Source organism: Mus caroli, chromosome 8 (genome assembly GCF_900094665.2).
Source record: "Mus caroli chromosome 8, CAROLI_EIJ_v1.1, whole genome shotgun sequence".
NCBI classification, from domain to species: domain Eukaryota; kingdom Metazoa; phylum Chordata; class Mammalia; order Rodentia; family Muridae; genus Mus; species Mus caroli.
Genome location: NC_034577.1, coordinates 20,211,982 through 20,229,667, shown reverse-complemented (window position 1 = coordinate 20,229,667; position 17,686 = coordinate 20,211,982). Strand labels below are relative to the sequence as shown.

Sequence of the window (17,686 nt, the reverse complement as noted above, 5' to 3'; positions counted from 1 at the left end):
AGTTCCAGGGGATCTGCTGCCTCCTGACCTCCACAGGCACCAGACACACACATTATATACACACCTATGTGTAGGCAAAACCCTCATACACACATAGTAAAATAAATCTAAAATGTTTTAAAATATCAGTGTTAAGGACACCCTGCTCCTGCCCCCCAAATGTGGGGAGGGTTTCCAGTGTGGCCTAGAGTGACTGCATGTACACTCCCTTGGGACAAGACATGAGTTTGATCCCCAGAACCCCTGCAGTGAAAGGAAAGCTGACACCTGAAAGTTATACTCTGATTTCTACACAAGTAGCAACACATACACATTGCATTGGCTGGCTTTGTGTGTCAACTTGACACAGCTGGAGTTATCACAAGAAAGGAACCTCCCTTGAGGAAATGCCTGCATGAGATCCAGCTGTAAGGCATTTTCTCAATTAGTGATCAAGGTGGGAGGGCCCCTTGTGGGTGGTACCATCTCTGGCGGGTAGTTTTGGTTCTATAAGAGAGCAGGCTGAGCAAGCCATGGGAAGCAAACCAGTAAGTAACATCCCTCCATGGCCTCTGCATCAGCTCCTGCTTCCTGACCTGCTTGAGTTCCAGTCCTGATTTCCTTTGGTGATGAACAGCAATGTGGAAAGTGTAAGCTGAATAAACCCTTTCCTCCCCAACTTATTTCTTCGTTATGATGTTTGTGCAGGAACAGAAACCCTAAGACACAGAGAGAGAGACAAATATATAAATGTAGTAATTTTTAAAGGTCAGAGACCAATATGGGGCTTCATAGTAAGGCCATCACAAAACAAAAAAAATCACACAAAAAAGGGTATTACATAAACGTGCAGATATTGGTGTGTAGCTATTGACTTGCAGAGACTATGTGGTTTAAAAAAAAAAAGTCCACATTTTGTTTCTTCTTTCAGTGTCTGGGGGAAAAAAAATCTCGAAGCCTTGTCTTATAATCAAGTTGGAAACCAGCAAAGCCTCTTGTCTTTCCTTCCCGTGGCACCTGCTTGTCAGGCGCTCCAGCGACAATCCACAATCCGCATCTCTAGCCCTGCCAGTCTCCAGAGCGCTGGGCTTACGTGAATAGCCACCGCCATCACCTTACATCAACTAGGACAAAAACAAAAAAACCAACCAACCAACCAACAAAAACCTCATTTGCTGCCTCTTACAGTATCCGTATTCTGTCAGACTCACCTCTTAGGCTTTAGGAATGACTTTTTGACAACCTCTCAATCCAAATAGAGGGAGGGATTGGGGACAGGGGTAGGGGGAATGGAGGACAGACAGAGCCTTCAGTCACCCCAGTCCTGTCCACCGGGGTTACCGGGACCCATGAGGGGTCAAGTGGTCCGATTCTCCTCCTTCAAAGCCTCAGAGCGGACAAGGCCTCCCGCGCGTGTTCCCCACGCCGCTAGCGCGTGCCCGGCGCGTGCCCGGTGCCCGACGTCTGCCCGCAGGAGGAGCCAGGTCTCGCGCGAGTCCCCCAGTCCCCACCGCACATCTCGCGACACTTCGGCGGATCTTTCTGCGCCTCGGGCTCTCACCGGGAGCGCAGACTCCGTCGGGCGCACTGCTCGCCGCCACTGGAGCGCCGAGGAGTGCGGGGATTGGGGCGCGGCCGCAGGCTCCGCCCGTCCGCCCCGCCCGGCTTGGGAGGTAGGCTGCAGCGGGGATGTGGCTCGGGCTCCCTCCGCGAGGGCTGAGAGCGCGAGCGGCGGTGTGGACGAGCGAGTCCAGGTCCGCGCGGGCGCCTGGGCCGGGGCGAGCCGGGGGTGGGGAGGCTCCAGTGTGCACGGTACCCCGGGGCATCCGTGGACGGCTCGGCTGCTCTCCTAGATCCCGAACTCGGAGCCCGGAGCTGGCGTTCGGAGCGGGTCGGGAGAGGAGGGCAGGCCGAGGTCTCGGGAGGATAACGGGGAGGGCCGGGGAGCCTTGGTTCCTGAGCTGTGCGGTCCGACCGTGCCTGGTGCCGCTCGTCCATCTCTCGTTCTGGCTTTTGGGTTCTGCTTCTATGTCTACAGCGCTAGTCCGCCGGGTGCTTTAGTGCTGGGGTCGGTGGGAACTCGTCCGGCATCCTTCGTCCCGGGGGCAATTGAGGTCATTTGTTACTTTTCACCCGAAACTCTGGCTCTGCGTCTCCGTGGGTCGATGCACAGCTATAGCCTGCAGGCAAAATTTCTGTTTGGGCGTTAAATGTACCAGAGCCTGTATTGAAGCACACTGGGAGAATCAGCCAAAATGGTTCTTAAGCGATTAGTTCTATTTTCTGTATAGTAAGATTCCAATAGTTATGTAAATGTGTCATTAGAAATGTATAATAGAGCCTGGGGCCTTAAACCTACCTGTTATTACTGTATGACACACTAAATGGTTTGTAGTGTGCACGCTTTTGCTGGTGCTGCTACCTTTATTTTGAAAGTTGTGGTAAAACAAACACACCCTGTTGCAATCCGTTTTGACTGTGTGTTTCTTGACATTTCTGGGTTTACTAAAGAGCTTGTTGTATGATTAAACATTTTTAGTTTTCTAAGGAGAATTGGAAGCTCAGTATAGAATGATGGAGCTGAACATTTTGTTTCTCTCCCCAAGTAATTGTGTGTGTGTATAAAATTTATGTAGCTTTTAAATATTGCTGTTTTCAAGAATAGCTTCCAAAAATGGTTATTGAGCATATGAACATTACAGTGTTAATAGATGCAAAATAATTCCCCTGATAGTTTTTTTTTTTTTATTTTGTCTTCTAGAGCGAAATGTCATCGGGGGAATCACACCAGGAGCAGCTGTCTCAGTCAGATCCATCCCCATCCCCGAACTCTTGTAGTTCCTTCGAACTCATAGACATGGACGCCAGTAGTTCCTATGAGCCCGTTTCTCCACATTGGTTTTATTGTAAGGTACTAGATTCCAAGGAGCTCTGGATTCCTTTCAACTCTGAGGATTCACAGCAGCTGGAAGACGCATATGGCTCTGGTAGGAAGAAACTGATGACTCCTAATAGACTCTAATAAAAACTAACCAGTAATAGCCTCTACTGTGATAGCCATTAACATGAAATTTCAGAATTACACCATTTTCATCCTTTTAAAACTATATTAAATTTCTGCATAATTATCAAGTATTTTTCTCTCTTCTAGCTTGTGTTTGACTTTTTAGTCAGAGAGTTTGTGTGTAGAGTTGTCACAGTGCAGACTGAACTAACATGTCACTTTTGTTCTCATGTGACAAGAAAGTGTTCGTGATGATATATCATACTTGCTATTAATTTGCCTTTTCATCCAAGTAAAAACTTGAGAAAAAAATCTATGTATGTATCTGTATAAGACTGTGTGTGTGTGTTTAAGTGTGTATAAGAGGCATTATTGTCTTAGAAGAGGAAAAAAATCTTCAGCTAGTATTTACTTTTTTATTAAAATATAATTGGTTTGAAATACTAAAAATCACTCATGAAAAAGATATGACCAAAAAAAGAAAAAGGATGAAGGAAAAAAGAAAAAACTAGGAACCAAATTCTGTTTATGCTGTAGCCAAGTGGAGCCTGTGTACAGCTCCTGTGGCTGTCTGGACTGTAACTTTCAAGGGTGTTTTGGGAGAGTTGTTGTGACACAGTGTGCTTCTTTTCCTTTTTGCAATTCTTGACAGGAAAAGATTGTAATGAGAGGATTGTTCCCACCGATGGGGGCAGATATGATGTTCATTTAGGGGAGCGGATGCGGTATGCTGTGTACTGGGACGAGCTGCCATCGGAAGTGAGACGGTGTACGTGGTTTTACAAGGGAGACAAAGACAATAAGTATGTCCCCTACTCGGAGAGCTTCAGCCAAGTTTTGGAGGTATTCCTCTGCGTCCAGTTTCCCCGCTGCTTTCTCCGTTCCTCCTGTCCCAATTCTTCTAACAGACCGTGTGAAACTTCCAGGAAGAGATCACCTGCTTTTATGTCATACTTTATGTAATTTCTCTGTGCAGGCTAGTTTCAAATTAAAGTTGTAATTTCAAGTTTTCTAGAAATGGTATTGTGCCTTTTAAATTTAAATGTACCCAGGCAATGGTAGTACATGCCTTTAATCCCAGCACTCAGGAAGTAGAGGCAGGTGGAGCGCTTGAGTTTGAGGCTAGCCTGGTCTACAGAGTGGGACCCAGGACATCCAGGACTATACAGTGAAACCTTGCTTGTCTCTAACAAATAAATAAGCTAATCAGTCAATTAATTGAATGTTTCCCAATGGTAATTCTTGTTAATATCTAAAATATAACCACAAAACAATCTTTTACATAATTCTTAGAAAATTTAAAAAAAATTTTTTTTGGAAACAGAGTTTCTCTTTGAAGTCCCGACTGTCCTAGAGCTTGCTATGTAGACCAAGATGGCCTACACTCAAGAGAGATCTGCCTTCCTCTGTCACCTGATTGCTGATTCTAAAGGCATGTGCCATGATGCCTAGCTGTTTAAATTTTCTTTTCTTTTAATTAGGGAGTGTTTAATTGCATGTAAGAGTACCCTGTGTGTGCAGTGTCCAAGGAGGCCAGAAGAGGGCATGGAAGCCTCTGGAACTGGAGCTATAAATACTTGTGTGCTGTTGTGTGGGTGCTGGGAATTGAACCCAGGTCCTCAACAAGAACAGCACAGCAAGTGCTCTTAACTACCAGTCCATCTCTCTAGCCCCAATTTGAATTACTCTTACTCTGAGAAATATATTGATTTTCTTGAACTTGAAATAGATTGTTATCGATATTGATGTTGTTGAATAGCTAGGAATACAGTTCCGTGGTAAAGCGCTGGTCTAATACATGCGAGGCCCTGCATCCATTTTCCGGCACTATACTACCAAGAGTTTTAAAATGAATTTGTTAACTTGGAGAATAATTTTTCTTACTGGAATTCATTAATAAGTTCGGCTTTAAAAACAGTTGTTAGAGAATCTAATATAAAATACATTTTCTTTTAAGGATACGTACATGCTTGCAGTAACTCTGGATGAATGGAAAAAAAAACTAGAATCTCCAAACAGAGAAATTATTGTGTTACACAACCCAAAGGTAAGGGGAAGATTTAGATCAAAGGTCAGTGTATTACTAAGGAAACCCAGTGGCTCTTTTGTTCTATGGACGCCACATAGAATGACCTTTGGCATAGTTGATGTTGGACTCTCTGTTATAAAGGTTATTAATGTTTATAGTCACTATTTACTCCAGCTAGCTTATGTCAGAATTTTCTTCTATATGTGTATGACGTGTATATGTATATACTGCCTGTGTTTGTGATTTGTGTTCAGTGTATGTGTGAATGTGGATATGCATATACAACAGTGTGCTTGTTGAAGTCAAGGCCGATTTGAATGTCAGTCCTGTTCTAGCCTGAGACGGAATTCTTCATTGTTCTCTGATGTGTATACCAGGCTAGCTTGTAAGGCTTCTCCTGTCTCCCTCCCAGAATCCTGTGTTCTGCCTCTCATCTCAGCATCAGAGCTGCGGATGAGATTCATGTGCTATTGTGCCCACCATTACCTGGGCTCTGGGGATATTACTTCAGGTAGTGATAGCAGTGAGTGCTTCACACACTGAGCTGTCTCCCCAGCCCTAAGAATTTTCCTTAGGGAAAATCCTTTTATGTCTTTCATGTATAGGATTTATTTTTTAAGAGTGTCTTATTATGTGGCCTTGGTTGGCTTTGAGTTCACTGTACTAGCTGTGTTGACCAAGCTGATTCAAACTCACAGAAGTTCTTGCTTCTGCCTCCCATGTGCAGGAATTAAAAGCATGCACCACCACACCTGGCCCATCTGATCTGTTAGTTTAATGTATTGTCAGGCTTCTTTTTTACTTTCTTTTTTTTTTACTTACTTTTTTTTACTTTTTTACTTTCAGGCTATAGGACTTGCTTGTCAAAACTCCAGTTAAGGTTTGGTTATATGACAGATTTGTTTTTGTCATTCAAAATGTCTTAAATCGCCCACGCCTTTAATCCCAGCACTTGGGAGGCAGAGGCAGGCAGATTTCTGAGTTTGAGGCCAGCCTGGTCTACAGAGTGAGTTCCAGGACAGCCAGGGCTANAAAAAAAAAAAAAAAGAAGTCTTAAATCACAAGTGAATGTAGACTATATTGCTCTGATCTTTTCTGCTTAAGCTCATGGTGCATTACCAGCCAATCGCAGGGTCTGATGAATGGGGTTCAACATCCACTGAACAAGGTCGGCCAAGATCAGTAAAACGAGGCGTCGAGAACATCCCTGTTGATATTCACTGTGGTAATGTTAATCCTTTATTTTTCCTTATGTTCTGATGTTGATTTATTCTATAATTTGTGGCTTTCCTCTTTGGATTTGTATTACTTCAGAGGATTAAAAATGTTCTTTAATTATGTGAGTTCATTGTAAGTTAAGACTAATATCATTTCATCTACATTTTTGCTTTTGTTTTTATTCTTGTTTTTTGACAAAGGTCTCCTGTAAGTTAGGACTGGTCTTAAACTCATTTTATAGTTAAGGCTAACCTTAAAGTTTTGATATTTCTACAACCATCCCTCTTGTGCTGAGAGTAGAGGGATGCCCTGCTTTGATCATTTTATGTGATACTAGGATCAAACCTAAGTCTTCCCTGGACATTGTAGTGCATCTCATTAGTCAGTGGTCCAGCCGAGGCCAGTGGATCTCTGTGAGGTTGAGACCAGCCTGGTCTGCATAGTGAGCTCCAGGCTAGCCTATGCAACATAGTGAGACTTTGTCCCAAAACAAACAAAGAAATGTAGGGCTGGATTTGTGTATGCTAGGCAAGCATTCTTGCCACGGACTCGCCTCAAGCAGCCCCTCAACCCGCAGGAGAATCAGGGTCCTGGTACAGGTGGGCAGGGAGTTGGTGAAAAATGACAAACAGACGCGAACTCAAGGGAGTGTTGATCTGAACGTAATTTCTCAAAAAGAGCATCAGACTTATATATTACAGAAGAAAGCAAAGAAGTTAGGTGACACATCAGCCAAGGTACATTGAAGTTATCTGACACAAAACAGAGAAATGCATACAAAAAGACTGTCAGAACCCTGTCTCAAACAAACAAACAAACAAACAAAAAAGACTGGCAGGAACCAGGCAATGTTTACAGTTGAGATAGGAACAGCCCTATCTAAAATCAGGTATTCACAGGAACCAGGTGAGTGGTCTGATGCAATGCTAAACCCACCACCAGGGGTCCCTTAGTAAATACCTAGTTATGCTATTCCTCTGGGCATAGAGAAAACATGCACCAGGGGAGTTCCATACTACTAACCCATTCATGAATAATACAGTACTCCAGTTCCTCCTTAAACCATGACCCACCTTCTTTCTACTAATATGTAATGTAGGCTGCCATTCATGTCTGTAATGAGAATCCTAAGTATACTTTGCTAAGCTTGCCCTGAGATTTCTAGCTCCTATCCAGTAAAATACTGCAAGAAAGCGTGCAAGACCCTCCACAATAATCGCAGGGACAAATCGCAGGGAGCATTCGTGCTATGGGAATGCCAAGGTTCCAGGAGGCTAAGTTTCCATGAAACATTTTTGCCTTGGGACTGCATCCAAGCTTTTGGGCCTGCCACACAGTCTTTACTGGAGTGGGTGTGGCACATTCTACCAATTGAAATACATCTGGGTAATGGATGTGTGCACTCAGTGCGTGAATAGCACCAGAAAAAAAAAATTAGTAAGCTTTAAGCTCTCACCTTCCTTACTCTCATCTCTACCCCCCCCCCCCAACACGGCCATGGACGACCTCCCTCTTTCTACCTTCTTTCTCCCTACCTTCCTACAATAAAGCTCTAAAACCAGAAAAAAAAAATTAGTAAGCTTTAAGCTCTCACCTTCCTTACTCTCATCTCTACCCCCCCCCCCCAACACGGCCATGGACGACCTCCCTCTTTCTACCTTCTTTCTCCCTACCTTCCTACAATAAAGCTCTAAAACCAGAAAAAAAAAATTAGTAAAATTAATGTTGTATTAAGTAATTAAATATATGACTATTTTGTACCTTTTAACTTATCTATTTTTATTTTAATTTTGTTATATTTATAATCTTCCTAATTTTTCTTTTTAATTCTATTTCTAGGGGAACCGTTACAAATAGATCACTTAGTGTTTGTAGTCCATGGGATTGGCCCAGCTTGTGATCTTCGTTTTCGAAGCATTGTTCAATGTGGTAGGTCTGTAAAGCATGTACGATAGCTCATTTGAGAAACATTATCCCCTGTGAGCAGGATCAAGCATTGTCTTTAGTCTGTTACCTTAAGTACATAAGAAGCTTTGTAGCTAAGGATGGTGAGAAGGGAGTGAAGCTTCCCTTAGACCCGAGGGTTGATAAGTTCAGAGACTTAATACTCTTAGCTAGTGTTATTTACTGTGAGTGAGTAATCCTGTAATCCTGGTGAAACTCGTCTGTGATTTAACCAGCCTATTTATAACCAAATTCAGAGCCATAAGGATGAGAGTTTAATAACAGAGACTTACCAGTATTGTAATTCAGAGCACAACAAACCTCTGGCAAACCTCAGCTGAAGTCATGAATGTAACTTAATTTTGAAAGGCAGTATCTTCAGAGTTTGGTGGGCTTCACAGTTTGTCCCACTTGGGAATTATGTTCTGCAAGGTTAAGGTTGATGTGATAAAAATGTTGAACAACAGTGTATTTTCCAAAAATCTAAAGTATTACAGGATGTGGAGAAGGCTCAGCAGTTTGAAGCACTCATTGGCTGCTCCTCCAGCATGCACGTGACAGCTCCAAACTCTCTGAAGGCCAGTTACAGGGGTCTGGTGGCCTTTCCCGGCCTCTGCAGCCAGTGTATGCGTATAGCACAGATACAACATGCGGGCAAAGCACACACATGAGTAAATATATAAAAGTAACTTTGTCTTTCTAAGGAAGGGTTCTCCCTCTGGCTGTCCTGGAACTCTCTTTGTAGACCAAGCTGGCCTTGAACTCAGAGATCTGATTGTTTCTGCCTTCCAGCTCCTAGAATTAAAGGCCTCACCACACCTGTCCAGAAGTAACTTTTTAAAAAATAAATATAAATTATTGGCTAATGGATGTTTTTAAAACCCGGAAGTTTTGACTTTTGAATAGCTGTCTTTCCAGTTAGTTTACTAGCCTATTTCCATTCCAGGAGTGTCTACGTCTGTCTGTCTGCCTGCCTGCCTGTCTTTTTAGACAGGCTCTCACTATGTAACCCTGACTGACCAGGGATCCATTATGAGGCTGACCATCTGGCCTGAGTTCATTGAGTTGCGCTTGCTTCTGCCTCTGAGTGCTGGCACTGAAGGTGTGAGCCGCACTCCCTGCTGTCTTTTTCTTTTTTAAACTGTTTCTTTTAAAAATAATTTTTAAATATTAAAGAATTTCATTTTCGTATTTGTGTGCGAGCACATATGTGGCACAGCATATTTGTGGAGGTCAGAGGACAACTTGGAGAAGTCACTTCTCTCTTTCCGCCATGTGTGTCCACAGGTGTTCAGGCCTGGTGGCAGGCACCATGACTTACTGAGCCATTTTGATAGACCAGCTGACTGATGCTGTTTCTGTCAAACACACATGAAAAATCAAACAGGAAAGCAGTAACAACTGCAGTTAGGGTAAGAACAGGACTACAAGATGCTTGACGTGGAGTCATGGGATTTCAAAAGCGAAAGCATTCTGTTATATAGTGTTTCATATGATAAACCCAAGCTTTATATGAAACTTCTCCTAATTACATGTCTGAGTCTTTTGTAGGCTAGTTATTTTGTGTGCAGGCAGTGTGTCTCTAAGGTGCACAGCAGGTGCTGCTGGTGTTTTGTTGCATCCAGAGCCTGTGTATTAACTGCTTTGCTGTTGATGCATACGTTAATTTTCTTTTTTAGTTAATGATTTTCGAAGTGTTTCCTTGAACCTGCTCCAAACACATTTTAAGAAAGCCCAAGAAAATGAGCAGATCGGAAGGGTGGAGTTTCTTCCAGTCAACTGGCACAGTCCTTTGCATTCTACTGGCGTGGACATGTGAGTAGTCCCTGAGACCCTGAAATTGTTAACTGTGATTAGAGTATTTTTGATTGTCATCATGCTTAAGTACATTTTCTTTTTAAGGACTTATTTATTATTAGACATAGGGTACACTGTAACAGACTTCGGATGCCCCGGAAGAGGGCGTCAGATCTCATTACGCATGGTTGTGAGCCACCATGTGGTTGCTGGGATTTAAATTTAGGACCTTCGGAAGAGCAGTCAGTGCTCTTACCCGCTGAGCCATCTTGCCAGCCCGCTTAAGTACATTTTTAATAGCTGATTATATATTAAAATAAAAAATTAAAGATAGAAATTTTATTTAATACCTATCAGAGAAATGGACAGCTTGGGTCATTGACAAAGCGTTCATATTTAAAGTGTAGGTCTGTAACTACTTGGAACCATCTGTAACTGCCGCCTCTTTGTTCCCTGAAATAATGATTCTGAGACTTCTTTTTTGTTTGTTTGTTTCTGTTTGAGACAGGGTTTCTCTGTGTAGCCCTGGCTGTCCTGGAACTCACTCTGTAGACCAGGCTGGCTTCAAACTCAGAAATCTGCCTGCCTCTGCCTCCCAAGTGCTAGGATTAAAGGCATGCGCCACCACCGCCCGGCGATTCTGAGACTTCTTATATATGAATGAATGTCTAGGCCAAAAGCCTTTGATTGTTCCCTGAGTAGCACATAACTTAATCACCCTGTTATACTATTCTAAGTTCTGTCATGTGGCTAGTTAGCTGGTCCTCTGTTTCATAGAACTGTCTTCCTTCAGAGGTTTCCTGTTTCTCTGTATTGGAACTTCCTCCTTCCCATTTTCTGCCTGAGCTAATAGGCCAACAGCATTTTATTGACAGGTGATGCTTCCATACAGTACAAGAGATTTTCTCTCCAAGTGCCTCTGAGTGCATATACTACTACATACAGATTAACTGAGGAGACCTTCACTTCCAGTGTTGAAGAGAATAAGCATCCTGGTGGCCTTGGTGGTATATCCCTTTAATCCCCACACTCAGGAGATAGAGGGAGGTGGAGGCAGATGGATCTCTGAGTTTGAGGTCAGTGTGAGTTCCAGGATAGTAAAGACTATGACTGTCTCAAAAAGCAAAGCAAGGGGGCTGGAGAGATGGCTCAGCAGTTAAGAGCACTTAGTGCTCTTCTGAAGGTCCTGAGTTCAAATCCCAGCAACCACATGGTGACTCACAACCACCCGTAATGAGATCTGACGCCCTCTTCTGGTGTGTCTGAAAACAGCTACAGTGTACTTATGTATAATAATAAATAGATCTTAAAAAAAAAAAAAAAGCAAACCAAAACAAAAAGAATTAAGCTTCTCATAAAAGTATCGCCTTCCTGATAGTCCACTCAGTATTCTCTTTCTTCTTTCTCTTCCACACCAGCCTCCTCCCAGTCCTTCCGTAAGGTAGCCATGTCCTCAAGGGCCCCAAGGTTTTCAGCATTAAAGGGCTTCTCTCTCTCCTGTGTGCTTTCTGTTTGTAGGGTTTGCCCGGGCCGTGCATTCCACTACAAAGCTGCATCACAGCCATTAGCACTAAGTCCCACTGATGCCTGAGTGATACAGGGTTAGCCCCTCCTCCCAGCTCACTTCCTCCTTTTTGAGACAGTGTCTTACTGTACAGCCCGTGCTGACTGAAATACTGATCCTCATGCCTTAGCTTCCCAGGGTTGGGATTACAGCTCTGGGCTGCACTACCATGTACAGCTTCAGTGTAGAACATTTATACTTTTTTAGTTATTTTATGTATATGGGTGTTTTGCCTATGCGTTCTCACCTACATACCAGTGTACAAAGGCATGCTTGGCATATATCAGATCAAATTTGTGGTAAAACAAAACAAAACAAAGAAGCCTGCATTTTCCTGAATTTGTTCGCTGTCTTGCACAGGGCCATGCTAATCTTACCTGTACTGTTCTGATGTTAGTATATCTACTGCAGAAGCCATCACTATATATTTATAATTTTGTGGAGATTTATTATTAAGTTATAGTCAGTCCTTTGTCTTGAGCTATCTCTGGTTAAAATTAACGAATTGTTCCTGGTGTGGTAGCAGATGCCTTTAATTATAGCACTCAGGAGGCAGAGGCAGAGGCAGGTGGATCTCTTTGAGTTCAAGGTCAGACTGGTATACATAGTGAAGTTCAGGATAGCCAGGGCTCTGTAGAGAGACCTTGCTTAAAAAAAGAAAAACAAAACCAACCGATAGCTCCTCACCAAAAAAAAAAAAAAAAAAAAAAAAACCATCACTACTTATCATTACTGAAAAAGACAAGGAGCGTGTGTGTGTGTGTGTGTGCATGCAGGCACATTGATTGTAGTGCACATATGGTGGTCAGACAATCAGTGAATGTTTGATACATACTTATTTTATATACCTACGTACCTGGAGTCATTTGAACATGTTTTGGATGATAAGGAGTCACAAGTTTAAGAAACTGATAGTTGGAGTACATGATGTGAAATTTACAAAGAATCAGTAAAAAGTGAAAGAACCCTGATATATGGTATTTTTTTTTTTTAAGATTTATTTATTTATTATATGTAAGTACACTGTAGCTGTCTTCAGACACTCCAGAAGAGGGCATCAGATCTCATTACGGGTGGTTGTGAGCCACCATGTGGTTGCTGGGATTTGAACTCAGGACCTTTGGAAGAGCAGTCGGATGCTCTTACCCACTGAGCCATCTCACCAGCCCATATGGTATTTTTATATGCGTATAATTTATTCAGTAAATATCATTCAGAATGTACCACTATGCATGCTACATTTATATACAAAATTTTCAAAAAAAATTATTTACCAAGTAAATGTTCAAAGGGCCTATTGTTAGTTAATGCTTGTAACTCTAGCATGTGGGAGGTGGAGATAGGACCAAGGGTTCAGAGTCATCTCAAGTCAGATCCTCTCTCCAAAACCCTTGATTCCTCATCCTCCTGCTCAAACCCCCAGAGTCTCGGCCAGCCTGTCACGCACTGCTTGGCTGCATCCTGACCTGTCCTCATCCATCTCACGTTTAACAAATCTTTATTCACTCTTGGCAGTTTCCTGAATGTGCTCAGTGTATCTTGATAGTGTGCACTCCCAACACTTGTCAGCAACCCGCCCATGATCTCCCTGCCACCTTTATGTTTTGTGTGTGTGTGTGTATGTGTGTGTGTGTGTGTGTGTGTATGTGTGTGTGTGTGTGTGTGAGAGAGACAGACAGACTGACTGACTCAATCTGGTTACTGCTGCCTGATGGAGTGCTGACTGGTGACCTTGGCTTGCCCTTGTATAGATTGGTTGTTTTTATTCTCGGTGTAACCATAACTGCAGTGAATTCCCGGGTACACACAGCTATATTATGTCCAGAAGGTGCCACTTCACAGCAGTCCTCCCCTTCCTTGGCCTCTTAAATCTTTTTCCACCCCCTCTCTGCATTGTTTCTTTTTATTTTTGGTTTCTTACTTAAAGGTGATAATTTAGTTATTTAACTGGTGCATTAGTAGATCTTTGAAAGGGGGACACAACTTGACATCTGTAATAACCATAAGTAAATTGTCTTATAATTAAAAAAATAGTATCTAGTGAGTTTGGGAATTTAGATGAAGACCTTGTGTTCAGCTCTCAGCTCTGTGGGGAAACGTAGCGAAGAGTTAGGATTAGGGCTATAGTTAATGTATTGGTTAAACGTGCTCTTACATGGGCTGGTGAGATGGCTCAGTGGGTAAGAGCACCCGACTGCTCTTCTGAAGGTCTGGAGTTCAAATCCCAGCAACCACATGGTTGCTCACAACCATCCGTAATGAGATCTGGCTCCCTCTTCTGGAGGGTCTGAAGACAGCTACAGTGTACTTACATATAATAAATAAATAAATCTTTAACTAAAAAAAAAATGCTCTTACAGAGGATGCAAGTTCAGGTCCTAGCACCTAAATTGTAGCTCACAAAGGCCTGTAGTTCCAGTTCTGGGGGCTTCAGCACCTTTTTCTGGCCATGGTCGTGTATGTCTCTAATCTCAGGAGGCAGAGGTAGAGGCAGACAGATCTGTGAGTTTGAGGCCCATCTGGTCTACACAGTAAGTTCCAGGATGGCCGTGACTATTCAGACAGACACTGTCTCAGGAAAAAGGAAAAAGAAGAAAGCAACAGTTTAAACTAACATTTAGATCTCCAAATCTAGGGCAGGGGAAGCCTGGGTCAGCCAACCTCCGCAGTCTCCTCCCGTGAGGATCGGAGTTACAGTGCATGGGTTCTTCCCCAGTGCTCCTCCATCCTGGAGCTGGGCCTCTTCTCAGGCCCACAGCCCTTCTCCCCAAGAAAAACTGGACCTGGGGGGTGGGGAAGAGAGCTAGCCAGGGGATGACCCTTTTCTGTGGCATTAGAAGGAGGAGGACCTATCCCACCTCCCCCATACTCCTGGCAACCCCCACTCAGTGTGTGAGCCTCTGTGTCCCTTGGACACCAATTGGTGAATCCTTGATGACAATTTGGCAACTTCAGGAATAAACGGCAGTTCTCATGGAGAAAATTCAAATTTCCTGTGTCCAGCTGATACTTTATATACCTGTACGACACGGATGGACACATATTTAATACTGAAATCTAAGCTGAGGGTGGTGCTCTACACCTGCAATCCCCATTACTGGAGAGGCTGAACCAAGAATCACAAGATCAAGGCTAGCCTGGGCTAGGAAGTGATAGCCTGTCAATTTTTTTTTCTAGACTGAGATTCAAAGTTTATACTCTGAAATTAAATGTCTCTCTCTTTTCTTTTTTTATTTTCATTTTTTGTTTTGTTTTTGCTTGTTTGTTTTGCAAGTCAGAGTTTTTTTAATGTAGCCCTGGTTTTTCTGGAACTCACTCTGTAGACTAGGCTACTCTAGAAGTCACACAGATCTGCCTACATGACATGGCATGTCTCCATCTTAACTTTCTAAGTTTTTTTGTTTTGATTTTATAATTTCTGTATTGAAGAAACTGGGTGTCTTTATTTGATCACCTCTTTTTTGCTTCACTAAACATATATTTTCAAACTTTTGTCTTTTCTCCGCCTTGATAAGTATCTCTTCTATTATTGCATATTTGATTATAAGCTTTAAGAATAAGTTAAATAATAATTTAGAAGTAACAATGGACTACATTTAGGTTTCCTGCTTAAAATATCTTTTTTTTTCCTCCCTCAGAGATCTGCAACGGATAACCTTACCCAGTATCAATCGCCTCAGACACTTCACTAATGATACAATTCTGGATGTCTTCTTCTACAACAGCCCCACCTACTGTCAGACTATTGTGGACACAGTAGCTTCTGAAATGAACCGAATATATACACTTTTTCTGCAGAGGAACCCTGATTTCAAAGGGGGTGTATCCATTGCTGGTCATAGTTTAGGTAACAAATGAATTCTCTGTAGCCAGAGAGGACAATCGCACTATGAAATGCAGTGTCTCTAATCCGTTGTAGAGTCAGAAAACTAAATAATCAATGAGGAAGAGTTTGCAAGGGGTCGGAAGGGGGGTGGGAAATTGGAAAGATTCTCTGTGTTGATTTTCTTACATTTGTAATTGGCTTATAACGTTTTGTATAAAGGACAGCCAATGTCTTAGAAATTGTCCCTTCTTCTATTTTACTTATAGGTTCGCTTATATTGTTTGATATCCTAACAAATCAGAAAAATTCTATTGGGGATATTGACAGTGAAAAGGTAATTTGGAAGTTTAGATAGGTTCTTTTGTAGTATTCTATACTAAAGATTTTTAGATTTCCAGCCTTTTGTGTTTAGCTATTTAGTCTTATGCCATGTTAAATGTGCATTTATTGTAACAGCCTGGTAATTATGCCTTGTCATTCTTGCATGCTAGAAGCAAGGACCCCTGCATATTATAGACTAAGCATAGGTGTTTTCCTTCTCTGTAAATCTGCACTGCTGGGGCTTGACTAGAACTGTTCTCCTGAGCTCATTGTGGAGTGTGTAAGGACAGGAAGACTGGTGTGGGTGTTTTGTAGAAGTTATGTGTGAAAGACAAGGGGAGACTGGATGATGAAACTTCTCTTCATAAAGTCCATGGACAGACATTTTACCACAGATAAGATTGATTCAGTATTAGATTGATTCAGTATTTGATAGACCATCTTATAATTTATTTATTTTTGTAAGTGTCCTGTGAACCTTTGGGTTCTGAGTTCTTCCAAGACTTGGGTTCTGTCTTAGACTATTTTGCACCTTTGTTTTGTTTTTTAGATTTATTTTTTTGTATACGTATGGCTTTTTTGCTTTGATTTGTTTTTTATATCTGAGCTTTGCCCGTGTGTGTGTGTGTATGTGTGTGTGTGCATCAGAAGGTACAAGACCCCTCAAAACTGATGGTTGTGCCTCAGCATGTGGATGCTGGGAACTGAACTCTAGGGTCCTCTGGAAGAAGAGTTCTCTTAACCACCGGCCCATCTCTCTAGCTCCTGTATAGCTGTATTGCCTGTATGTGTATATATTCATTGTATATGCACCTGCTGCCCCTGAAGGTCAGAAGAGGGCATCAGGTGCCGTGAACTGAAGTTACAGAGAGTTGTAAGCAACCATCTGTGCTAGTTACCAAATCCTCTACAAGAGAGCAAGCTGTGAACTGCTGAGCCACCTTTCCAGCCTCCTCGACTGATTTAGAATGTTATGTGTATCAGGGGTTTGCCTTCATGTATGTCTGCACCATCCCTGTACTGGAGTCCTCAGAAGCCAGAGAGGACATTGGATTCCCTGGTGCTGGAGTTAAGTTGTGAGCTGTCATGTGGTTGCTAGGAAGTAAAGGTCCCTGGAAGAGTAGCCAGTGCTCCTAACGACTGAGTCGTTGCTCCAGCCCTGATTATTTTATCTTAAATTATGTTTTCTTCATAAGCATTCATTAAGGGCTTTTTAATGATAATGGAGAGACTTTGATATTAAGTAAAAAAAAAAATTTTTGCCAGGCATTGTGGCACATGCCTTTAATTCCAGCCTCTGGGAGGCAAGAGCAGGTGGATCTGTGAGTGTGAGGCCAGCTAGGTCTAGACAATGTATACTGTCTACAAAAGAAAAGGTAAAAAGGTAGAAGTAAAAAAAAAAAAATTAGTTGAGGTTGCAAAAAGTTGGACATCCCTGTTTTATTTGGTGTAAGTTAAAATTTATTTAAAACTGGGTGTGGTAATATATACCTGTAATCCCAAAACTTGGGAGGTTGAGGCAGAAGGGTCCAGAATTAAAGGAAATCGAGTCCTCAGTCACACAGTAAGTTTGAGGCCAGCCTGGGCTACATGAGACCTTATCTCAAAACCAAGGCAAAGGTTAGAGTTCAGTTCATTGTTGTAAATATCTTACATGATATGCCTCATATTATAAAGTAGTATTAGTAAAGACGTTTTCTGAGTAATAAACTTTATGATACGATTTTTAGGGTTCATTGAGCTCTGCTGAGGACCGAGGCGATGCATCAACGTTAGAAGAAGACCTAAAGAAGCTTCAACTCTCTGAGTTCGTCACCGTCTTTGAGAAGGAGAAAGTTGACAGAGAAGCTCTGGTAAGAATAGGCTTTTAGGGCTGGTGAGATGGCTCAGTGGGTAAGAGCACCCAACTGCTCTTCCGAAGGTCCAGAGTTCAAATCCCAGCAACCACATGGTGGCTCACAACCATCCGTAACGAGATCTGGTGCCCTCTTCTGGAGTGTCTGA

The 17,686-nt window shown here is 42.5% G+C and overlaps 1 protein-coding gene across 3 annotated transcripts in view; it reads left to right on the top strand.

Moving 5' to 3' along the window:
• Nucleotides 1-1,519: 1,519 nt before the first annotated feature.
• The window catches only part of Ddhd2 (DDHD domain containing 2), a 29,088-nt gene continuing 12,921 nt past the window's right edge, over nt 1,520-17,686 (top strand). The window contains exons 1-10 of one of the 3 annotated variants that reach the window (XM_021169791.2): nt 1,520-1,652; nt 2,741-2,966; nt 3,636-3,826; nt 4,941-5,030; nt 6,117-6,237; nt 8,070-8,159; nt 9,854-9,989; nt 15,174-15,382; nt 15,628-15,695; nt 17,413-17,535. In XM_021169791.2, coding sequence (XP_021025450.1) covers nt 2,747-2,966; nt 3,636-3,826; nt 4,941-5,030; nt 6,117-6,237; nt 8,070-8,159; nt 9,854-9,989; nt 15,174-15,382; nt 15,628-15,695; nt 17,413-17,535 — 1,248 coding nt within the window. In that variant the 5' untranslated portion in view covers nt 1,520-1,652; nt 2,741-2,746. Of the gene's footprint in view, nt 1,734-2,740; nt 2,967-3,635; nt 3,827-4,940; nt 5,031-6,116; nt 6,238-8,069; nt 8,160-9,853; nt 9,990-15,173; nt 15,383-15,627; nt 15,696-17,412; nt 17,536-17,686 lie in introns of all 3 variants that reach the window. The other 2 variants (XM_021169790.2, XR_002378527.1) reach the window with 2 other exon arrangements.